Below are 25,202 nucleotides of genomic sequence, written 5' to 3'. Positions count from 1 at the left end.
TTTAAGGCCTGAATGAGCTTGGCTCTTCCGGGCCATTCATCTCTAGGCAAAATGACTGCATTATTCACAAGAGCACTCATGGCATATAGAAAATTTCGCCGAATGGCATAAATCGCATGATTAAAGCAAATTCGCCCACGTTATTACCTGAGCTTGATATACATTGCATATATATATATATATATATATATATATATATATATATATATATATATATATATATAGGCGGCCCGGTAGTCCAGTGGTTAGCACGTCGGCTTCACAGTGCGGAGGTACCAGGTTCGATTCCAGCTCCGGCCTCCCTGTGTGGAGTTTGCATGTTCTCCCCGGGCCTGCGTGGGTTTTCTCCGGGTGCTCCGGTTTCCTCCCACATTCCAAAAATATGCATGGCAGGCTGATTGAACACTCTAAATTGTCCCTAGGTGTGGGTGTGAGCGCGGATGGTTGTTCGTCTATGTGTGCCCTGCGATTGGCTGGCAACCGATTCAGGGTGTCCCCCGCCTACTGCCCGGAGACGGCTGGGATGGGCTCCAGCACCCCCCGCTACCCTAGTGAGGATCAAGCGGTACGGAAGATGAATGAATGAATATATATATATATATATATATATATATATATTATAATAATACATCACATTTGTAAGCGCCTTTCACAACACTCAAGGACACTGTACAGCCAAGACCAATAGTAAAACACAGATAAAATAATAAATAACGAAAGAAAGATTTAAGGCGGGTAGGCAAGTCTGAATAGGTGGGTTTTGAGCTGGGTTTTGAATAAGGAAAGAGAGTCAATATTACGAATGTTGGTAGGAAGTGAGTTCCAGAGTTTGGGGGCAGAGCGACTGAAGGCTCTGCACCCCATTGTACTGAGACGGGCAGAGGGTAGAAAAAGGTGGAGGGAGGATGAGGACCTGAGTGAGCGTGAGGGAATGGAGATTTGAAGAAGATCTGACAGATAGGGGGGCGCAAGATTATGGATGGCTTTGAATGTATAGAGAAGTATTTTGAAGTTGATTCTAAGTTTGACAGGAAGCCAGTGGAGCTGTCGGAGGATGGGGGTGATATGATGGAAGGAGGGGGTTCTCGTGATGATCCGGGCTCCTGAATTCTGAACAAGTTGAAGTTTATGGAGGAATTTTTGATGGACACCGAAGAGGAGTGAGTTGCAGTAGTCAATACGGGAAGTGACGAGACTGTGAACAAGGATAGCGGTGGTGTGCGGAGTGAGTGAGGGACGGAGGCGGTTTATATTGCGAAGGTGGAAATGAGCGGACCGGGCAATGTTATTGATGTGGGAGTGAAAGGATAGTGAACTGTCAAGGATGACACCCAGACTCTTCACCTGGGGGGAAGGAGATATAGTGGCATTGTCAATTGTGAGGGAGAAACTGTCGGCTTTGTTTAGAGTGGATTTGGTACTGACGAGTAGGAGTTCAGTTTTATTGCTGTTTAGCTTGAGGAAATTGTGGGTGAACCAAGATTTGATTTCTGAGAGACAGTGAGAGAGGGACGAGGGTGGGAGAGAAGCGTCGGGTTTGCTGGAGAGATAGAGCTGGGTGTCATCCGCAAAGCAGTGAAAGTGTAAGCCAAATTTGCGGAAAATGTTTCCGAGTGGAAGGAGGTAGACAATGAAGAGGAGCGGACCGAGGACAGAACCCTGGGGAACACCAGAAGAAACGGGGAGGGATTGTGAAGTAAAAGAATCAAGTTGAATGAACTGAGAGCGGCCAGCGAGATAAGAGTGGAACCAATGTAGAGGGGTGTTGGTGATGCCTATGGTAGAGAGTCTGTTGAGGAGGATGGGGTGAGAGATTGTGTCGAAGGCTGCACTCAGGTCAAGGAGGATGAGGATGGAGATAAGGCCAGAGTCTGCTGCCATGAGAAGATCGTTTGTGATTTTTATGAGGGCTGTTTCAGTACTGTGACGGGGACGGAAGCCGGACTGGAATTGTTCATAAAGACTATTGTCTGTGAGGTGGGAGTGGAGCTGAGAGGCGACAGTTTTCTCCAGAATTTTCGAGATGAAGGGAAGATGGGAAATGGGGCGTAGGTTATTGAAGTCATTGGGATATGAACCAGGTTTTTTCAGGATTGGGGTGACAGCTGCAGTTTTGAAGAGCACAGGAACAATTACAGTCGACAGAGAGGAATGGATAATGGCTGAGATGAAGGGAAGCAGAGAGGGTAGGCAGGATTTGACCAGAACTGTGGGGAGGGGATCGAGCTGACAGGAGGAAGTCTTGGATTTAATGATGAGGTCTGAAATTAATGAGAGATGGGGGAGTTCAAAAGAAGAGAACAGTTTGCAAGGGGTGAGAGGGTCAGATCAGGGGAAAGGTACAGAGGAGCCCAGATGCTGGTGGATTCTGTTGATTTTTTCCTTGAAAAAGAGGAGAAGTGCGTTGCAGGTGTCACGAGAGCAAAAGTGAGGTAGTAGGGAGTCAGGAGGTTGAGTGATTCTGTTCCAAAGGGAAAAGAGAGTCTTAGTATTTCCAGCATTGGAGCAGATGAATCCGGAGTAGTAATGTGATTTTGCTTGAGAGATGGAATCCTTGTAGAGGGATAGTTGAGCTGCATAGATGTCCTTGTGAGCAGTGAGGCCGGTTTTCCTATAAAGTCTCTCAAGCTGCCGGGTTTGGGATTTCAAGAAACGTAGATGAGGGGTGTACCAAGGGGCAGACCGAGTAAAAAGGACAGGGCGGGACTTGACAGGGGCGAGCGTATTGAGGATGCTGGTGAGACCAGAGTTATATTGGAAAACCAAGTCATCAGGAGATGAGTCAATGTCCGGAGTCAGGGTGGTCAGCCATGCAGTGAGAGAGTTAATGTCTTTAATATTACGGTAGACAATGGTCCGGGGTGATTTGGCAGTTGAGAGCTGGAGTGTAATGTTGAATGAGATAAGGAAGTGGTCCGTTATTGGAAGTTCATCAGCAGTACAGTTGGAGGGGGAAATACCAGAGCAGCAGATCAGATCCAGGGTGTGACCTTTGATGTGTGTCGGAAAATCTACAAATTGATCAAAACCAAGACTGTTAATTGAAGAAGTGAAGTCAATGGTGAGAGGAAGAGCAGTGTTGTCCATATGTATATTAAAATCTCCCAGGATTATTACATTTGGTGACAGAGAGGAGAGATGGGTGAGGACAGTAGACACTTCATTTAAAAAGTCGCGGTGGGGTTTGGGGGAGCGGTACACTGTGGCAATAATCGTGGGGATGGGTCCGGATATTTGACAGGCAAGGCATTCAAAGGAGGAAAGTGGCGGGAGAGAAACCGGAAGTACTTTCCACTTCTCGCGGTATACTATCGCGAGACCTCCTCCGCGACCAGAATTGCGGGGCTTGGAAATGTAAACAAATCCCGGGGGGGTGGAATCGTTCAACTGTGAGAAGTCCCCGGGAGTTTGCCAGGTTTCATTCAAGCAAAGAATGTCAAGCTTACGGTCCGTGAGGATATCTTGAATGAGATTACCCTTCCCAGTAAGCGAACGGATGTTAAGTAGCCCGAAGTTGACGGCGGCAGTCTCGCTGCTGCGTGGGCCGTTAGCCGACCTAGCCAAGCCGGCTAACGCACGATGGTCGTTGGATCGGCCGGCGTTTCTGGATGGCCGACGGGAGGAAGACCAGAAGGAGATGATGGTGTTGGATCGGTTGAGGCAGAAGCCCCGACGAGACCCACGATGAATATATTTCCGGGAAGGAAAGCGAACGATGTCCGGGAGCCGGTGTAGAGCAGGAGGAGGGCCCAGCCATTGGAAGCGGAGCCGAAGGAGCTCGGCCAACGAGTACTGGAGCAGACCCTTGACAGGTCGATGGAGGAGCGACAGGTTGACAGGTAGGATGCTGAGACGCCGGGACGAAACAGTCGAAGATAGTTGAGAGTGCGAGGCAGGCGTGAATGGGGGCTGGGTGGAATGACTGTGAGATGATGATCGTGATTCCATGCGAAACAGTAAAACAATCGAGCGTAAAAATACCGTAAAACACAAAAGTTTGTGGGAGAGCAGCGGCAGCCAAAACGTGCCAGCGTTCACTCTACCCGGAAGTCCCAGAATATATATATATATATAGACGCCACTATATATATGTCACCCCCCCTCGGGTGGTGTCCGTCCCTCATTCAGCTCGGGTCCTCTACCAGAGGCCAGGAAGCTTGAGGGTTCTGCGCAGTAACCTTGCTGTTCCCAGCACTGCACATTCTGGACTGAGATGTCCGATGTTGTTCCCGGGATCTGTTGCAACCACTCATCTAGTTTGGGGGTCACTGCCCCGAGTGCTCCGACCACCACAGGCACGACTCTCACCTTTACCTTCTAGGCTCTCTCCAGCTCCTCTCTGAGCCCTTAGTATTTCTCGAGTTTCTCGTGTTCCTTCTTTCTGATGTTTCCATCATTCCGCTGCCCTTTATCTATGATCACGATATCTGGTTGGTTCGCCATTACCATCTTGTCAGTCTGGATCTGGAAGTCCCACGGGATGTTCGCTCTGTCATTCTCCACCACCTTCGGAGGTGTTTCCCATTTTGACCTTGGGGTTTCCAGTCCACACTCCGCACAGATGTTTCGGTAGACTATGCCAGCCACCTGGTTATGGCGTTCCATGTAGGCTTTCCCTGCAAGTATCTTACACCCTGCAGTTATGTGTTGGATTGTCTCAGGTGCCTCTTTGCACAACCTACACCTTGGGTCTTGTCTGGTGTGGTATATCTGGGCCTCAATGGCTCTGGTGCTCAGGGCCTGCTCCTGAGCAGCCAGGATGAGTGCCTCTGTGCTGTCCTTCAGGCCAGCCCTCTCGAGCCACTGATGGGACTTCTTGAGATCGGCCACTTCAGTTATGGTCCGGTGGTACATCCCGTGTAGGGGCTTGTCCTCCCATGATGGTCCCTGTTCCAGCGCCTCATCTACTGTTCCCCATTGTCTGAGACATTCACTGAGTACGTCATCCGTTGGATCCTTCTCCTTGATGTATTCATGGAGCTTGGATGTTTCATCCTGGACAGTGGCTCTCACACTCACTAGTCCCCGGCCTCCTTCCTTTCGGCTTGCGTACAGTCTCAGGGTGCTGGATTTAGGATGGAACCCTCCATGCATGGTTAGGAGCTTTCGGGTCCTAACGTCCGTGGTATGAATCTCTTCCTTTGGCCACCTTATTATTCCTGCAGGGTATCTGATCACTGGCAGGGTATAGTTGTTTATTGCCCGGGTCTTATTCTTGCCATTGAGCTGGCTTCTTGGGACTTGCCTCACTCGCTGGAGGTATTTGGCCATAGCCGCTTTCCTTGTTGCCAGTTCGAGGTTGCCATTGGCTTGTGGTATACCGAGGTACTTGTAGCTGTCCTCAATTAGAGCTGTCAAACGATGAAAATATTTAATGTAATTAAAAATGTAACTGTCATAATTAGCTCAAATTAACTAATAATTAATCGTGATTACTCAAATTTTTTTTTTCTAAATTTCCTTTTATATTTTCTGTCCTATTTTTTCCCATTTTAATGCTCTCATCAACATGGAATTGTGGATCCGTTTTCTATGTGCAAGATGCAAATATTTACTGAAATAACAATTTCAATTTTCAATTTTACATGAACATTTTTCGCTTGGAGCAGTTATCCACACAATATTACTGTCCATCAACAACAGTGAAAAAAATATTTTGTCACACAACAGCTCCTTTACCAGCTCCTTTTAGGGAATCAAAACAGAGCGATACAAAATTATGAAGTGTTTATCTAAGGTAAACTAGTACTCAGCCTATAGTGGATTTCAGCATACGTTTTTCTCAAGTTTGCTTTGAACACAGCAGTCAGACTATGTTGATTCTGTTGGTCAACACTGGAGAGGTTTTTCAGCGTGGTGGCGACCACTGCACTGCTGAACTCTCGACGTGCCTCAGCGCACCGTCACTGTCAGACGAACACAGAGAAGCTCTACCCCCTTTATTTATATGGACATGGAACACGGTAACCTTCCACACAAAATAGTTCCAAACAAATAACTATCGTGTCCGTGGCATACGTCGTACTCAACAGACTACCTGTTCTTTATTCACCAGAGGCTCATCAACCTCGTCTCTTATTTCTCTCCTGAAACTCTCTCTCCGCTACGTACAATTTCTGTGCATAGCTTGTAATGGAGGCTCTCGCTGACAATCCGTAGTGGAGTCGTTAGAAGCAATGCGAATGATTTCAGCTTGAGTTGAGCTGTGGACAATGTTGACAAACTTGCTTCAGCAAATTTGTTCATCGTCGTGTTATCCATTTTCTTTGCTTTAAAATTATCCATAGCTGTCTATCTTATACGAGGGGGCGGAGTACTCACATCAGCTGTGTGCCTGGTCTTTTGAGTGCTATTTCATACTCGACGTGCTGTGATGATAGCTCGGTTTAGGACTACAAAACATACAGGCAACTTTGGTCTTGTCAGTGGAACTATCTGGCAATTTTTAAAAGTAAACTTTCCATTCATAAACACTTTAAGTATCCGTTTTCGGTGAGTCACGCTGGCAAAACAGACATGGGCGTGGACTTCTGCAGCACGCTTGTTGTTTTGTTTCCGGTTTATTTATAGAGCAACGTAACATCCACTGTGACGTGTGCCGCATTAATCTCGCAAGGAAATAATTAATCACATTAAAATTCATTTAAATGAATGCCGATAATAACGTGCTAAACTGACAGCTGTGATATATATATATATGTGTATATATATATATATATATTATATATATATATATATATAGATATAGATATAGATATAGATATATATATATATATATATATATATATATATATATATATATATATATATATATATATATATATATATATATATATATATACACACACACACAGTATATATACTGTATATATACATACTGTTCCGATTAAACTCGCCCCGAGGGCAGAGCAACTGAATGTACTGTATGTAATACTCGGTTTCAAAAAGTTGGGGCAGTACCAATGGGTAAGTGGGAAAATGCAGATCTGAAAGGAACTTTTGAGTCTGTGGCTCCATAATGTAGCTTGGCTCTTTGTTACTGGCTCCAAGTCAGACTTCTGATCATTTAGAAACTCCAAAATTATATTGCTGAATCGACAATGGGTCAAAATATATTTTGTTGGCAGAATATTTAAACAAGTGGAAAAGTTGTCCCCGCCTCCTCTCATTTGCCTGCGCCTTCTTGTCATGGTTTCCTACAGCGGTGCCATTTGCCTTTTAAGACAGGTTAGTACTTTCGAAGCCTGGCGGAAAAGCGCACATGCTTGGCAGCAGTGATTTTTAAATCCTGAAATTTAAGCGGTGTCATTTCCCCTTCAGGAGCATGCTGCCACGTTGACTAACAGAAATACTGTATCTAAAAAAATGCTTGAGGGACCGGATATAATCTAGCTAGCCAATGTAAATTTCTCCAGTGTGGGACAAATAAAGGATATCTTATCTTAGCCAAGATTTTTAGTCAGAAGTCCTTCCTGGCATGTGGCATCAACTCTATTAACCGGGCAGATTCTTGTACGTTGCAGCTAGTTGATTCTTTTACACCGGCACTACATTGGCTCAGTTTGACCAGAATAACAGCCGTTTTGAAAGAACGGGTTTGTTTTCTTTACTTACAGAAGACTTCATTATTAGCCTGACAGAATCAGCATTATCTTTATTGGCCAAGTGTGTTTACCAAAACACGAGAAATCTGAATAAAAAAACGCCCCGAAGCATAATGATGCCACCATGCTTCATTGTAGCCAATGTATAGTTTGAGTGGTGAGCAGTGTTTTCATCTCTCAAAGATTTATTGATTTATTTATTTTTCAAGCAGTTGAATACTTGTGAAGTGTATATGTTGCATTAATGGTGGGGAACGGCTTGGTGAATTTATTTTACATCACACAGTACAGGCATTTGAACAGAGGTGTGAGCACATTTTAGATCCACTGTATGTACAATGTGTGAGGCACAGGGTGTCCTGTTTTATTCTCCACTGAGTATTTTTCACTGAACACTGCTGTGTGCTAGAAAGCTTCTGTGCGTGCTCCAGAGCCATGTTAGCCTTTGCCAATAGTGTACACCTCCAGATTCCCATCGAGGGCCCGAGAAATCTCGAGGCTCAGAATTAATCCACAACACTGTGGCACTGCAAGCATTCAATATTTATGGATAGAAGGTAGACTGATCCACAGCAGAACTCATCTGCATGGGCACCAACGTAAACAGTTTTAAAAAGCAGAGCGAGTCGCTGTATTGTCCACATTGTGCGGACATCTGTCTTATTTCACCAGCAGCAGGACAGCAACATGAGAAACAGCCACTCCTCAGTACCAGTCCGTACAGTTCCACAGATAGCTAGCGTGATAGGGAGTAGCCTGTGTTCCAGTTTGAATGATCTGAACATGGTACAAGATTACTTTGTATTTAATAGAGCAGATTTTGCAGAGCCCAATTTGAGTAATTGATGGAATTTGCCGTCAAACAACACATGACTCTTTAAATACTCTCCCAAAAAATGACAAAGGTTAAACATTTTGAATTGTGATCAGCAGATAAAGGGTTCTACATGTAATCCATCTCATCAGCGATTCAAACCCCATGACGCAAAGCATAATTTGTCTCTTAAAGATAACATAACTGGATGAGCTAAAATAAGATCTTAATTTGGGATGTGGCCTAGATAGGAAGCACTCGACTTGTGAATTAATTCTCTTGGCAGACCAAAGTGTAGATCAGTGTAAGATATGAAAACAGATCTAAAACATGACTTGGTCAAAACACGATTAGTTTTTACCTTTATGGTACGTGGATGATATGGTGACCATGTAAACTGTAAAACTGTCAGTCTGGTAACCCACGCGATGCTGCAGATTTTTCTAAATGCTGTCAGGACATTTTAGGCTTTTTAAAGCTCTCCACCGAGTTTGGAAAAAGCAGATGACTAAATCAACTCACCACAAACCTTCTTACTTGCCGTTTTGAGTCATATCACACATCTTCCACGTTTTGTCTCCAAGGTCAAGTTCTGCAGTGATTACTTTTTAAGTAGGGATGACTAACACAGACAATAGATATTCACATGCTTTCTGTGCTTTGATTTGATCTTTGTGGAAAAACGAACCAGTAGCTTCCCAACTGTCCAGCCTATAGTTGAAAATGGTACCACATGTCAAATTCACCACACCTAGGCAGTCGTTTGGCATGCAGATCCACTCTGAGCCGTAACTCATCTATACCGTAAGTCATGAATTCCTGTACCTGAACTCTGTCCTTCTCTCCTTTTTACCCCACACCTCCCCATCCCCTCACACTCTCCTGTCATCCGCCCTTCTGCTTCCATCCTTCCCTTCACTTTCTGTCTACCTCTTCTCTTATCACATCCTTTCTGCTGGCCTCTTCCTGTCCTTTGGCCTGTTCTCTCTTCTCTGTTCTCTCCTGTGCCCCCCCCCCACCCTCACCTCCTCCTCCCCTGTCAATGGTGGTGGCTGACAGTGACTTTGCATCCAAAATGAAAAACAGGCAGATGGGCTCATCGGGCGGCGTGAATATGACGAAGAGCACCAGCATCAGCGGTGACATGTGTAACCTGGAAAAGACAGACGGCAGCCAGTCGGACACAGCGGTCGGCACGGTAGGCACTGACGACAAGAAGAGGCGCTCCAGCATTGGTGCCAAAATGCAGGCCATGGTTGGCATGTCACGCAAGAGCCGGAGCACCTCACAACTCAGCCAAACAGGTAAGGTGCCGCCAAACATCCACACTGATTTGCAGTATCTCTTTGTGTCTTATCAATGTGCATCTGTATCGTGGCCCTCTTTAGTTGTGTTGCAGTGTGTCTCTTACAGTGATGTCTATACTCAATTTTACCCAACGGTTCTTTTTCCCAACTTTTAACCTAGACAGGGTTTGGACTTGGCAAAGGCGAGATGAAGCCGACAACGTGACTTTTGCCTCATGTCTTCCTCTTTTCCTCTAGGCTATGTCAACTCTTGGAAATCCCTCTACTGTTTCCTTATTGTTATTATAAGTCTTATTCCGTTACTGCTTTAGAGTTTACATGACGATGCCTGCTGCTTCGACAGAAATCATTTATCATTTGTCTCTGTGTCACAGCTGTTTGAGCTTTGTTCTTGTTGCCGAGTTCCTGTCGTTGCTTTTAGTCTCGTGATGCTCATTTGAATATGCTGTTGGCATTCATAAACGCTGCCACATATTGCTTGTACGTGTCAGTGTAATTGAGAAAATGTGTTCTGGTGTCATTGAAATGCTGGTTTTGTTTTTTTAAATACGATTTCTTGGGATATTTGTCTTTATTTGTGTATTTATTTTGGGACCTGGTTCAGTTGTCAGTTGTATTCTGTATTAATTAAAATGTGGTCTGGCTATAAAAATACCTGTAGAATAGTGGCTGTTGCCCCGCAGGAATAATGTGAGCAATTCATGTGGAATTATATTCATGTAAAATTCCTGTCATGAGTTTAGCTGGTTTTGTCTTATTCAAGTAGTGTTCAGACAACAGTATTTCCATAAGATTTACAAGTGCTCTGATTTTGCCTCTGAACTTGTAGTTCCCAAGCTATTGATTTTGATTCAATTTGACTTAAGTGGGAGATGCCCTCTATTCTGTCAGTGTAAATTAAAATTAATCTGAGTACAACTGAATAGATAGACAAAGCAATAAATAAAAGTGCAGGAATAAGTGTGCATGCCTTCTTGCACCGCAACGTGTGATGCTCTGCTGTGCAAAGTATCATTGCTTACGTCTGATTGTCAAATGTTGATACTGTCGTAAACTGAGAACCTCTGAGTTGTAATGCTTTCCGTGGCCCACCCATAATTATGTGCGGCCCACTTTATGACCCTCACCAACCATTTGCTAATCGCTGCTGAATGTTAAGTGATGAATGTTTAATTAATGCTGCAATTACATTACACAGGTCCAGGCTTAAAAACATTATAGTTTTCATTCATCATCTTAATGGCTGACAATGGGTTCCTATATGTATACTTAATGCAGACTTTCAGGGAGAGATGTCAGAGCGATGGGGAGCACAAGTTGTTATGTTCCCTAGAACTTCGGTGTACAATGGAGCCTTGTTTTACTTTGTGCAGTCGTATTTCAACTGCCGATTTACAAACAGACCAAAACAAATGATTTTAAAAATACAACTCACCCTTACGCGAAATATATTTGATGTAAATCGTGAGAGCCCTGCGCCGGTCTCATCTTCTCCCGTCATCTTCTGTGATGGCAAGGCTCCAAAAAAAATGAAGCACCTGTCTGTTCCATTATTTCTCTTCCCTCGTGCTTTGAGTACATTTGAGAATAAATGTGCATGTTTTGTATTTGACTATGTTGCCAGTCACATTTCTGGTGAAATATCTTGCAGCGTAGTATGGCAACACATGTCTTGTGATTTTGGTGTATGTTGTGTTATGAGTCAAGTTATCGCTGCCACATAATTCTTGTCCAAAGATCATTGAACACAACATTTCAACGTCAAAGATGGAGCTTCACTTTGTGCTGCTACCCTTGTTCCTTGCTGCCAGTCTCCTGGTCCCGCTGGTATGGATATTTTAAGACTAAAAGGCCATAAGAATAGCCAAAGCGAGTAAAACAAAGTATTATCCTCATCAACCACCATCTTATTTTCATACTCTCTGACCCGCGCAGATCTAAGACTGGGTTGCTTTGTTAGCCGGACATGTCGCTCCTCAAAAGAGCTTTAGGCCATGGCAGCAGACGGGCAAGATGAAAGTCGTCTCCAACTTGTCTGATTGGAAGACAAAATGCCCAAAACACGTGATTAGTCGATTTCAGGCTTTCAATGTTCATGCGAAGTAGTTAAGTCGAGTTGTCAAGTTGTCATTTCAACAGGAAATTTTGACAATCCCACTTAAACCCTTCATTTTCATATCAACTGAATGATTACCAAGGAGGAACACACAACACCACCCAACAAAACCCCAAATTCAAATTTTTTTACCACTAACACCCAAACGCGAGGAAAGCAAGCAAAGTCCGCACAGGAGGGCCTGAGCTGAGAACATAGTACCTCTTGACTGTGATGAAGGTGTGCGAACTCCTTCAACATGTTTACCTGGATTACACATTCTTAACAATATTTATAATATCAGCCAAACATAAAAAGAGTATTCAAAAATATTGGCTTGGATTGTGGAATTAAATGGAGGGTGAATGACACGGACCTGAGACAGGCTGTACACTGGCAACCAGGCCACTGTGTTTGTGTTATGACTAACTTTGAACTTCCAATTTTATATTTTTAGACTTCTAACCACAGATCAAAAAGAAAGAAAAAGACTTCCCCTTCGCCGCTTCTCTTCCAAAAGCTCTCAGTCAATCAGGAAGCTTGATGAAACATGACCAAAAGCGTGGTAAATTGAGTGCAACAGGGTGAGTGGGTTGCTGCTACATGCAATACTTACCTTTTCAATGGGCACCTGACATGATTTTCATCCATTAAGAGGTGTAATGATTAATTGACAATTGATTGTCGAATTAATAATTATTTTTGATCATCAATTAATTGCTTAGAGACCTTGTTTCATGATAAATTGCTTTTACTTTGGAAAACAATGAGCAACCTTTTTTTAAATGTGACAAATCAAACCACTGATTAAATCATATTGAACTAATCTTTCTGCATTTTCCACACTGCCAATTTGAAATCATGTGCTGTTTTGGAATGAAGCGATGGTTCATTGATTAATCAACAAATAATTGACAGATTAATCGAGTGCAGCAATAAGTTAGTTGGAGCCCTACAACCATCCTCATAAATAAATAAATGAATAACCATTTGTTGGATTTCAAAATAATATGGTGTTCCTTCATGATCTACTCTTAAACTGTGAGATTTTAACAAACTATATAGAGTGACATTAAAAATTAAATAGACCAGTCCAGATCTATAAAAAAGGTGAACGTAAATTTGCTCCTAAAATTCCAACTAATTTAGCCTGATGCTGTCACTGAAGTCCGGAAGGAAATGAAGAAAGCAAAAGAAGCCTGGATAGAACAGTGCAGCGAGATACAGGAAAGCCTAGATAAGAAGGACTGCACGACTGTCCGTGTTTTATGTTATGTGTTTATTATTTTACTTTATGTTAACTGTTTTGTAAAGCGCTTTGTTACAGCTGCCGCTGTTGTGAAAGCGCTATATAAATCAGCATGTATTGTATTGTATTGTATTGTAACAACACAAGGAAAGCATTCCAAGTGGTGAAAGACTTGACCACCAAGAAAAAAGGAAGACCTAGCAGCATACAAAGCAAGACCGGAATATGCCTCACAGAAGAAAAGGATGTCCTGGACAGATGGACAGAATACTGCAAAGACCTGTACAATTACAAACTAAATGGGGACCCATCAGTACTCAAATGACCACTAACACCACCAGAAGAAGACTCAAGCCCCATACTGCGCGAAGAAGTGGAACTAGCCGTCAAGAAACTTAAAAAAGGAAAGTCTGCCGGAGCAGACAATATCCCTGCGGAACTAGTCCAAGCAGGAGGAGAGGCAATGATAACAGCCCTCACAAAAATTTGCAACCATATATGGAGTACCGGAGTCTGGCCAACACCCTGGACTCAATCATTAATAATCACCTTGCCGAAAAAAGGAAATCTACAGCAGTGTGAAAATTATCGCACTATCAGCTTGATCAGTCACCCAAGCAAAGTCCTGCTGAAGATCATTCTGCACAGACTGAAGCCCATAGCTGAGAACATCATAGCTGAGGAACAGGCTGGATTCAGAGCAGGACGCAGCACCACAGAACAGATTTTTAACTTAAGATTAATCTGCGAAAAACACCTACAGCACCAAAAAGACCTATACCATGTATTTATAGATTTCAAAAAGGCCTTTGACAGGGTATGGCACGCAGCCCTATGGACCACCATGCGCAAGTATAACATCGATGCCAACCTCGTCCGAATCATCGAAAACCTGTATGGAAAGGCCTCAAGTGCTGTCCTCCTGAATGGAAGTATCGGCAATTGGTTTAAAACTACAGTCGGTGTGCGTCAGGGCTGCCTACTCTCACCCACCCTCTTCAATTTGTATCTAGAGAGGATCATGGAAGATGCCCTTGAACATCATGAAGGCACAATCTCCATCGGAGGGAGAAACATCACCAACCTCAGATTTGCTGATGACATAGATGGACTGGCAGGAATAGAAGATGAGTTACAGCGACTAGTAGAACACCTGGACGAAGCAGCTGCCTCATATGGCATGGAAATATCTGCCGAAAAAACAAAGCTGATGACCAACAACAATCAAGGCATCAATCTTGATATCCGAGTCAGTGGGAAAAAACTAGAAACTGTGCAGTCATTCAAATACTTAGGCTCTATTATCTCAGACGAGGGCTCGAGGCCAGAGATGTTGGCAAGAATTGCTCAAACATCAACAGCAATAGCAAAACTCCAAACCATCTGGAAAAATAAGAACATAGCTCTGCGCCCAAAGATCCACCTTCTACGCTCCCTTGTCATGTCAATCTTCCTATATGCATGTGAAACCTGGACACTAACAGCAGATCTCCAAAGAAAGATCCTTGCAATGGAGATGAGATGCTACAGGAAGATATTAAACATCCCTTACACCGATCATGTAACAAACGAGGAAGTTCAAAATAGGATACAACAAGCTATCGGACACCATGACAACCTACTCACCATCGTAAAAAGACGGAAGTTACGGTGGTACGGCCATGTTACGAGATCATCAGGCCTTGCAAAGACGGTGCTACAAGGAACTGTACAAGGATCTCGCAAACGAGGAAGGCAGAAAAAGAGGTGGGAGGACAACATCAGAGAGTGGACCAACCTGGATTTCGCAAAGTCCCAGAGAGCGGCAGAAAACAGAGACGGTTGGAAAGAAACGGTGAAAGGGTCTTCACGGGCGCCCCAACGACCACAACCGAGGTCAAGGGATAGGTGACAGGTGACAGGTGTGTCACTGAAGGGTTTTCGGTTTGCCACTTGAGCTAAACATACTGTCATGGGAGGAGGGTGTAAAACTGCCTCAACATGAAGGCCAGCGTTAGAAAGAGTCACGTTTTAACTGCAAGTGTCGATGCGTAAGTGTGCGTTTGTACATGTCTGGCTGCTATCACTGCAGTGAGTTGTGTTTAAAGTGTCCAGGTCCAGAGTTGCTTGTTGACGCTCAGCACGGTTGAGTCCCTGGCCTCATCAATCACGATGATTTCTTCACTGCACTTCTGGGATGTTGCGCTCTTCTGCCGTTACGGTAGAACGGACAGAATTTTTTAGATTCTTGTCGTCTGAGGTGCATATCATTTCCTGTTATGTTGTCGCCCCTTTGGGACCACGTCACACTCTAATACCGTCGTGCTTACCTCTGTTAGTCATGCCGTTGTGAAAGCGCAGTGCAACTTCGGGGGTCTCCAAAATAAGAACTACGTTTCTTTTGAACCAAAATTCAAGATCTGAAACTAAAGTTATCAGGTCTAAAGAAAATCCCACTCAAACTAGTAAACTGGCTTTCATCAACAGCTCAATTCATTCCTTCTGCCTCCGTTATAAATAATCTGGTGATTAGCCTCAGAAACACAGAGGGCTTGAAAAACAGCAATACAACGTTAGGCAAAATAATTGTCACCCTTAATGAGGAGAACACAACGAGTAGCAGTACATCTTTGCGGCAGTTCTAATTACCTTGTCATCCTTGAGACGTGTCACGTTCGCAACATGTTTTCCTGGAAATCTCGTAAAGCCCATGTGCTGATGTGCAGTAGGTGTATGGGTAAGAATAAACTTCGAAAGTGCAAAAGTTGAAACATCACGTGTATGTGTTGTTTGAGTAATGCCGTCTACTTTTGCCACGTGTCCTTTGACGCGCTTGGCGGGGGAGACTGAGACAGATGGGAGACTGATTGTTGTATCTTTCTTGCTTGACTCGGATCATTACTTTGTTCTCGCTGTTGTTGGAACAGCATATTGCCCCTATTTCTTTCACTGCCTCCTTTCAGTGACCACTCTAACCGCAATTCCATCTAATTCTAATCAAGTATACTGTATGAAATTCATGAACCACAGTAATCAGGAGAAGGAAATTTCAGTTTAAAGGTCCAGGATCATTTTGACTATGGTACATTAATTTGGGAACGATTAAGCATTCAGCTTACCTATGTGATGTAAATGACTTGATGTTTCCATTTAAATTCCTATTTTTTACCCCTCACTCATCGTCAATGTGTCAGAATGAATGGAAACCAAATGAAGTGAACTTTCATCGCAGGTTTAATTGGCTCCACAGCCAAGAGCATTGGAACAGTGAGCCCAATTCCTTGTATTTTTGCTGGAAACACTTGAAGACATCAGAAGAGGAAGAGGAAACAGGGATCACCAGTTCAACCTTCCCTTTACATCTGAACTGGTTACACAGCTTAAAGTGAGGACTGCTCACGCGCCCAAACATACAAGCTCACCTGTGAAGGTGTAGAGATTATGTCATGGGCTCGGCTTCCGTCTGCTTCTTCTTTTTCATTGATGACAATACAAGCTGGCAGCGGTAAAATGAATTGAGAAATCTACAGAAACATTCTTTCGGTGACTTTCAAGAAACAAAAGTGTTCAGGATTCATCATGCAACTGTCTTATTATCCATCCATCCATCCATCCATTTTCCGAACCGCTTGATCCTCACTAGGGTCGCGGGGGGTGCTGGAGCCTTTCCCAGCTGTCTTCGGGCAGTAGGCGGGGGATACCCTGAATCGTTGCCAGCCAATCGCAGGGCACACAGAGACAAACAACCATCTACACTCACAATCACACCTAGGGACAATTTTAGAGGGTTCAATCAGCCTGCCACGCATGTTTTTGGAACGTGGGAGGAAACCGGAGTACCCGGAGAAAACCCACGCAGGCCCGGGGAGAACATGCAAACTCCACACAGGGAGGCCGGAGCTGGAATTGAATCCGGTACCCCTGAACTGTGCTGTCTTATTATGCCAAGCAAAACAACAAAGAAGTTTTGTTCATAAGAGGAAAAAACAGGTTTGAGACTAGCCAAGTCAGTCTCCAGACGTAAACCCTATAGAGCATGCATTTAACTTGTTCAAGAGGACACTAAAGCAGACCCCCCACCAAGAAAAAAAAAGAACTTGTGATGAGAGCCTGGAAAAGAATCGCAATGGAAGAATGCAAATGTGTTTTTTTTATATATATATTAATGCGTCACAAGTTTGATGCAGTTATTGCAAGCAAGGGATTTCCCTGTAACCCGAACGAAGTCTTATTCATTTATTAAGTCTGGGTTCCAATACTTTTGGTCACCCACAAATGAATCTTGAGATGAAAACACCAGGCAAGTAAAGCTCAAAGGTTTATCTCTTGTCTCATGATTGCTTTTTTCATATGTCAAAGCCAGAAGTGTTGGGCTCACTGTTCCACGACAATTAGAGGGGAGAGTTGGTGAACAACCAAATTTTGATCCAATTTAGAAAATCTGGGAAATTGAGAACAAAATTCTCAATTAGGCGGCCCGGTAGTCCAGTGGTTAGCACGTCGGCTTCACAGTGCACCGGTACCGGGTTCGATTCCAGCTCCGGCCTCCCTGTGTGGAGTTTGCATGTTCTCCCCGGGCCTGCGTGGGTTTTCTCCGGGTGCTCCGGTTTCCTCCCACATTCCAAAAATATGCATGGCAGGCTGATTGAACACTCTAAATTGTCCCTAGGTGTGAGTGTGAGCGTGGATGGTTGTTCGTCTCTGTGTGCCCTGTGATTGGCTGGCAACCAATTCAGGGTGTCCCCCGCCTACTGCCCGAAGACAGCTGGGATAGGCTCCAGCACCCCCCGCGATCCTAGTGAGGATCAAGCGGCTCGGAAGATGAATGAATGAATGAATGAATTCTCAATTACGATTGAGAATTTTGAGAGAAACATGGGTGAGCGCTGAATGGCTTGGCGAGGATTCCAGTCGAATCTGTCCGCTTTCAGCACAGTCACAGCCGGTTTGAGACCAACCAAAGTGCACCGTGTTGTTTTTCCAGGAAACAGACTTGCGCTAGGGTGCAAATGGATAGGATAGGCCTTCACAAAGAAGCACAAGAAGAGGAGCCATTAAATATGACCCAATTACGTACGTATTACGTTGTAATGTTGCTCTGTTTTGTCCAACTTCCCACATATGTGCGAGTGTAGAGTTGTGCTGACCCAGATGAAACCTTAAGTGGCACACTTGTGGAAATAGGTTGCCGCATCTCACAGGAATAAACGTATGCATTTATGCTCACGCGTCAAGGAGATACATGTTATTGTAACATTATTTCCAAAGGTCTTTTTTTTTTTTGCCTTGCACTGCCTTGTCGGTGCAATCAGCCATGGGATATTTTCTTATTTGCTTTATTAACGTGCGACAGTGGCCATTTAGCAAGTGCGTGATGGTTTGGCTTTTGAAGTTGAAGTAGCATTTAGCAAGAGATTGAACCTCTTGTGCTTGGGATGTCAGTCATTTACCTTCCATGTACGACACTCATTGTTGGAATACGGAAGTGAACTTCACATTTTGAGTTCAAGCTATATGAATTCAGACCACCAGAGAAGTCTACTCAAAGCAGGTTGACATCGAATGTTTGGATACGTTTCACACTAATTTAAACAGAATGAGAGAGAACGGTTTTGTGGCGATGTGGTACACGAGCGATCAAGTGAAAAGAGGCGAATGATGGATGGTAGATGACGTTTTTAGGTTGAGCATGTGGATGTGATCATCTTATGGAACTCTCATTTTGTGCAAACAAAATTGCTCCCAAGTCAACACAGCTGTGTAATGCTAGTTAATGGGAGGGAGAACAATCAAAGGAGCAGAAAATGGCACATGCAATTGGAGTGGCTGCTATGTGGCAAGGCAGCTGGCAGGCAGACTGACGGCTTGTTTTCTCTGGCCTCTGTGGATAGCATGGGGATCCGAGGGGATCGTGATACCAATGATGGAACAAAAAAATACTGATGAATAGGAATGAAAGTATCAGCGACGAATAACGCAAAGAATTTTTTAAAAAAAGGATAAAACTGGACTCAGTAGGGAGGTCTCTACGTATCTCTGGGTAGAGCTTCTTCACCCATACTCTCAGCTGAGGTTTAAGAAGGCTAGCCCTCTGATTGGTGGAGCGAGAATCAGCACCCCCCCACCCTCCTCCTAGAAAAGAAAGAGGTGCTGCAGGCAGCATCGGGCACACAGCAGCACAAATCCCAGCCGCACCTCAACAGACAGACTAGTCGACAGACAAGATCGATTTGCTAAACACAAATTCGACCAGTTGAATTTGGAAGCTCGACCTGTCGATCAATCGATTCACCGCATTGAGGACGCGTGCCAGCCATCACAATGGGCAGGCAGGGGCATGATTCCTCTGCTCCGGCTGCTGGGATGCGTATACAGCGCTCCCAGAGTAAGATGAGCTTATCCGCGTCGTTTGAAGCGTTGGCAGTCTACTTCCCCTGCATGAACTCCTTTGATGAAGACGATGGAGGTAAGATGACTCCGAGGGATGCTGTGTGTGTGGGATTCACCGCCAAGCTTCAGTCAACAATGTGCCGCGGCTGTGAGCTACATGCAATTCTGTGCATCGTTTAGGCTATTGATTTGTCGTGAAATCCTCAGCTCATGGAAAACAACAATTTAGGACGTGCAATGAGTGATTGCTTCTAATTGACTGTGTGGTAAAGATCCTACCGGTTGGATTTACACATTTGAAGTATTTGTAATGCAGAACAAAACTCATGAATCACTTGCAAACGAATTAACCAATCCAGTACATTTCGGGTGAGGTGCATTGCCCTTGCCAACAATGCACAGGCTGCTTACAGTCTTGGATCCATTCTCAAGTTGCTCTGCGGAATGCATTGCAATGTTGTGACTGAAATATCCATTTTAACACACCAACTCATGCTCACTTTGTTTTTTTTAAGTGACTAAACCAATCAATCTTGAAACAAGATGCAGAGATGTCTTGCTGTGTCATTAAAACTGGTGACACACCACTATGCTCATCGAAAAAACTGGTTGGCCTCTAAATATGTATTTTGGAGGACCGACAACATGTTTTGAGTTTGACTAACTAAATCTCTTGGATATGAGCTTTGGTTTATCACCAGTGTTACATTTGAACTACATGCTTTGGAAGCATGTATTGAAAAATATGTATTGAAAATACCCCTATGAATTGGTTCTGGTTGCCAGCCTACTCATGCGTCATTAATATTCATATTTATGCCAAAGGTGACTTCTGAACATTATACACTGTTGGCACTCATTGTGCCATTTATTTTAGATTTGTTAACGCTTGAGTACGCTTGCAAGGAAAAGTTTGCAAGCTATTCAGTGCTCGTTGTTGATGTTGCATTTTACGCAGTGATATGACTCCTTTTCATCCTTGCAATGTCATCTTGAGCATTTGAAATGGCTCTGCCCTTGTTTTGATTGTGTTTTGTGAGCACCGTAAATGCTGTATGAAAAAATACTGTGCGGTCACATTATTCTGAAATGCAATCTAAAGAAGCAGGGGGACAAGAAAACAAAACGGATCATGCAGATATAATTTGTTGATTCAATAAACGCAGCAAGCGTACTACGATTTCAATGACATCCAGCCAGACATCAAAGAATCTGTCACTGTTGCTCGGCTTGAATGGTGCTGTGAGCAGGATGATTCTAAAATAGGAAGGATACAAACTTACAGCGGCATATATTTAGCTGTGCGGTCATCATAGTCGAGGTACGTCTGACACGTACGTGTGCTTTCATGAAGGCTGGGAAATTGTGAACATACGAGAGTTCACTGGCTGATGCAAGCAGTCAACTGTCATGTTCGATCAGCCAGATGAGGCAGATGTCAGATAGTTCTTGGGGAGTAGCTCCGAGATTTTCTGGTGTGACATGAAGCCACAGTTTATTTATTGATTTATGGATGTATTTATTGATGGTGTGTTTGTCAAACTGAAACTCCCAGTTTAGCAGATGATGCTGTCTGTGATTCAAGTGTCTTTCGTGTTTAGTTGGATGCATTACTGCAGTGATTCAATCCCAAAAATGACCGAGCATCCGTCCGTCCGTCTGTCTGGCTCCCTCTTTTTTTCATTTCCTCTTGTGCTGTCTTCTCTATTGTGTATGCAGAAGCAGGGGGCAAGAAGTTGCGCAGCACCATCCAGAGGAGCACCGAGACGGGCCTGGCGGTGGAAATGAGGAGTCGGATGACTCGTCAGGCCAGCCGAGAATCCACAGACGGCAGCATGAACAGCTACAGCTCCGAGGGAAAGTAAGCAGACAAAGCCCTGCACTGTATTTGATTTTGTTGTCTTCCCAGCACCTGAACTCAATCCAGCTGCTTACCTCCTGTCATTTGACATATATACAGTATGTTCATCACCACGGTAACAAGCGTGTATTTGTGGTCTAGTCTCATCTTCCCTGGAGTGAGGCTGTCCTCAGAAGCTCAGTTTAGTGACTTCCTGGACGGGCTCGGGCCTGCCCAGCTCGTCGGACGACAGACGCTGGCTACACCACCAATGGGTAAACACAAGAATCTTCCTTTCGCCGAATCTTAGGAACATGTGGAGGAGCTTTCTGCTTCTGCTGTTTTTGCCCATCTTTTAAATGCGCACCTTGGACATGTTTTATTTTAGGCGACATCCAAATCGGCATGGTGGAAAAGAAAGGAGCGCTGGAGGTGGAAGTCATCAGAGCTCGCGGCCTTGTCGGAAAACCAAATTCCAAGGCGCTGCCAGGTAAGAGCAGGCGTGATGTTAACAAACAATGACGGCAATTCCGTTGGTGTGTGAAAGTGACTTATGTTGTTTGGCCCTTTCCTCCCAGCACCCTATGTTAAGGTCTACCTTTTGGAAAATGGAGTCTGCATAGCCAAAAAGAAGACCAAAGTAGCAAGAAAAACCTTGGATCCTCTTTACCAGCAGCAACTGCCGTTTGAGGAGAGCCCCGGAGGGAAAGTTTTACAGGTGAGAAGAGAAAAATAGAAAAACGCAAGTGCATGGCCTGAGTTTGTCGCGTTCGTTTGACTCACGTATATGATGCGACCGCTTTTTAGGTGATCGTCTGGGGCGACTATGGACGTATGGACCATAAATCATTCATGGGAGCAGTTCAGATACTGTTAGACGAGCTGGACCTGTCCAACATGGTGATCGGCTGGTTCAAGCTCTTTCCTCCCTCCTCGCTGGTGGACCCAACTCTCGCCCCCCTGACAAGAAGAGCTTCCCAGTCCTCACTGGACAGTTTCTCACGGTCATAGCAGCGTGCGGACTGACAGCGTTGTTGTAGCAGTCGGTGTTGCGATGACAGGTCACGCCCCCCGGTTACACTGCATGCTTGATGTTGTGTCTTCTGAGCCTGTTTCTCGGGGTGCAAATGTGATCCTGTGTTTTGAGCAAAAACCTCACACACGCGGCGCATCGCAAGCGTCTGGCGGCCCAAGGATTGCCGGGTGATGTTGTTCTTGCTGTCGGAAGGAAACTGGAATGAACTCCTTAGCACGAGGAATCCGTCATATCCAGGTTTTCGTCCGGTTCGAAGCCATGGGGGTCAGCACTGGGAACCGCGAAACGAGTTCTACAGAAACCCTTTTTCGAATGAAAATTAAACGTTTGGCTTTGTTTTCCAGTTTTGGATTTGTTTTTATTTGTTTCTTTTTCCTGTCTTAGTATTTTTATTTTTTTTTTAATGTCCGAAGGGAGTGACAGTGGCTTTTACCTCCAGATGCTTGGTCATGCCCCACCAATCGGCCTAATTGTAGTGAGCTTTTTTTGAACCATTAAATAGGGTGAGTCTTGTCCCAGCTAGAACCCATACGTCCCCAAATCCGAAAAGAAAATAGCCTGCAGACTTTTGATATGTGCTCAACCAGGCAGCAGGAATCAAGAGGTAATATTGCCGTGGCTACAAATTTCCAATAATGGGTCGTCAAAACTCCGGTGAAAAGATGGGCAATCCACCATCTTTGTTTCACTCTTTCTCTTTTTGATATAAAGTATTGTATGAAAAAGGTTTCAGAAAAAAATATATATTTTCCCTTTTTAGTTCATTTGCATGAATACAAATTTAGCTGAGTACTACAAAACAAATGTTGTTTTTTTTTCTTAAGGCTGTAACTTGGAAAAAAGATGAAGAAAAAGAAATTGAACAGATCAGCCATTTCCAACCATTTTGTATTCTTTTTAAAGATGTGTTTCATTAGTGCATGGTTGGAGAATGAATGCAAGATCACAATCAAGAGAAAAGTCATTGTTGATCAGTCCTGAGACCGTACGTTCATGAGTCAGTAAGATCATGGAAACAAAAGGGACATTTTGGAGTACAGTATTTAACAGATGTTTTATGAGACACACACAAATAAATAAAAATAATGACAATAAATGTAAATGGCTTATTTCATGGTGAAAAGGCTGAGATAAAGATTATGTGAAAATTGTACATGATTCTCTTTTTATTCCTTCTCCCAGGGTACTTTACATTGTACTGTTCATTTCTACCAATGCCCCCCGCCCCCCCAAGTAGTGTCCGGATTTGCTCTGGTCCAGATCTGGCAATCTCACAGTTCTTGATTTGTTTTGGTATGCAATTTAGTTCTGATTTGATTTCTTTAACAAGCATGTTGAAAAGGATTCTCTGCAACATGGCTTGGGCACACCTTAAAGTAACTCAGCATGTTTTGATATAAGATGATATTTGGAATTTTTGCAGTTTTCTTGTACAGTGCATGTCAATGTCATTCATTTTTCTCCCTCACGATGAATTAATTGTTACACCAAATTGGTTTTCAGTCACCCAATGACCAATTATCGAAGTTCCCGAGCTCATATTATTTTGGGGATATTGAAGAAAAAAGTGACAAGGAAAATATTTTCTTCTTAAGGGGGTTGAGGAGGTGTGATGACAAGTATATTTGATTTCGCTATTGTTGTCAAACTTTCAAAATATTCTGTATTGGTACAGCAAAAGGTCAAGACGTAATCAAGAGGAAGCAAACCTGCAAAATAAAGATGTGTTGCTGGAGTTCCATAGAAGCACTGTTTAGGAGATGAGCTCATCACAAGTTCAAATGAGATGGAATATTGCCACAGAAAATGCTTTTGTTCTTGTTTTCATGAAAATGACATTGATTTCATATATTTTTGTTAGTTTTCTTTTCAAAGCCAAGACCTGATAATTTTTTATTTTCTATTTTTAGTAATAATCAAAACGTCTAATGTCTGATAGGTTAATAAATTGCATAGCTGCAGTTGTGTCTGAATGAAAATGTACTGGGGCATTATTCCTTTACCACATGGAGATGTCCAAGGATGTTTTTTTTGTTTGTTTGTTTATTTTTCTGTCACAGTCTGCAGTCTATCTTCTAATTTTGGATTTCCCATTGTACATACATACATAGATGTCAGATTTTAAATAAACACAATACCGTGATGACACTTCTGGAGCAGGAAAAATGCCTCACATGATGAAAAAGACATTTAATTGATCCTTTTGACTGCCTTTAATTTATGTTTCTCTTTCTTTTTGTGCAATGTGTTCATGCCAAGGCTTGTCTTGGTTAACAAGTATGGTTGAGTACAGAGATTTATGTAAGTTATTTTTCAAATTAAAAATTAAAAAAACATGATATTACACAAATGCTGATTGTTGTGTGATTATCGGTTTTAGCGCAAATACACTCACGCACCACATCCTCCTTTAACTTGCTGGTTTCCTCACAACCTGAATCAACAATGGGGAAAATTGTCGGCCATCCATCCATTTCCTATGCCGCTTTTCCTCATTGTGGTCATAAGTGAGCCTTTTCCAGCTGACTTTACGCAACAGGTGAGCTACAATTGTAGCGTTCAATAAACGTTGCAGAACAAGCTGCTTTAGCGGTAGCCATTTCACTGGGGTACATTTTCACAATTGACTATTTTGTTTAGCATTATGTATATCAATTGTTTGGTTTGGCTTCTTTTTGTTTTTATTTTCGGGTTTAAGCACACGTGGCAAATGCTGTTGATTCTTGTATTGTACATAACATTAAAGTGTTTGAAAAGGTGGGTTTTTTTTGTTGTTGCTGCTGTCAGTGAATAAGGCTCATCCATCCATCTATCCATCCATTGTTCGATCCGCTTATCTTCACAAGGATGGGGGGGGTGGGGGGGTATCCCAGCCAGTAGGCGGAGGA

The 25,202-nt window shown here is 43.5% G+C and overlaps 2 protein-coding genes across 31 annotated transcripts in view; one reads left to right on the top strand and one right to left on the bottom strand.

Moving 5' to 3' along the window:
* Positions 1 to 6,062, bottom strand: part of LOC127600296 (uncharacterized) — a 109,165-nt gene extending 103,103 nt beyond the window's left edge. The window contains exon 1 of one of the 2 annotated variants that reach the window (XM_052064774.1): positions 4,679 to 6,062. In XM_052064774.1, the coding sequence (XP_051920734.1) occupies positions 4,679 to 5,271 (593 nt within the window). In that variant the 5' untranslated portion in view covers positions 5,272 to 6,062. The remainder of the gene's footprint in view (positions 1 to 4,678) is intronic. The other variant, XM_052064775.1, reaches the window with a different exon arrangement.
* The window catches only part of rims2a (regulating synaptic membrane exocytosis 2a), a 155,479-nt gene extending 130,815 nt beyond the window's left edge, over positions 1 to 24,664 (top strand). For 26 of the 29 annotated variants that reach the window (XM_052064605.1, XM_052064598.1, XM_052064595.1 and 23 more), the window contains 6 exons: positions 9,478 to 9,722; positions 21,158 to 21,299; positions 21,441 to 21,553; positions 21,667 to 21,768; positions 21,857 to 21,996; positions 22,086 to 24,664. In XM_052064605.1, the coding sequence (XP_051920565.1) occupies positions 9,478 to 9,722; positions 21,158 to 21,299; positions 21,441 to 21,553; positions 21,667 to 21,768; positions 21,857 to 21,996; positions 22,086 to 22,289 (946 nt within the window). In that variant the 3' untranslated portion in view covers positions 22,290 to 24,664. Of the gene's footprint in view, positions 1 to 9,477; positions 9,723 to 17,902; positions 19,515 to 21,157; positions 21,300 to 21,440; positions 21,554 to 21,666; positions 21,769 to 21,856; positions 21,997 to 22,085 lie in introns of those variants that run through there. The other 3 variants (XM_052064594.1, XM_052064621.1, XM_052064618.1) reach the window with 2 other exon arrangements.
* Positions 24,665 to 25,202: the final 538 nt, after the last annotated feature.

This window comes from Hippocampus zosterae, chromosome 5 (assembly GCF_025434085.1).
Source record: "Hippocampus zosterae strain Florida chromosome 5, ASM2543408v3, whole genome shotgun sequence".
Classification (NCBI taxonomy): Eukaryota; Metazoa; Chordata; class Actinopteri; order Syngnathiformes; family Syngnathidae; genus Hippocampus; species Hippocampus zosterae.
Note: the sequence above shows the minus strand (reverse complement) of the source record. Positions and strands in the feature narration are given on the sequence as shown.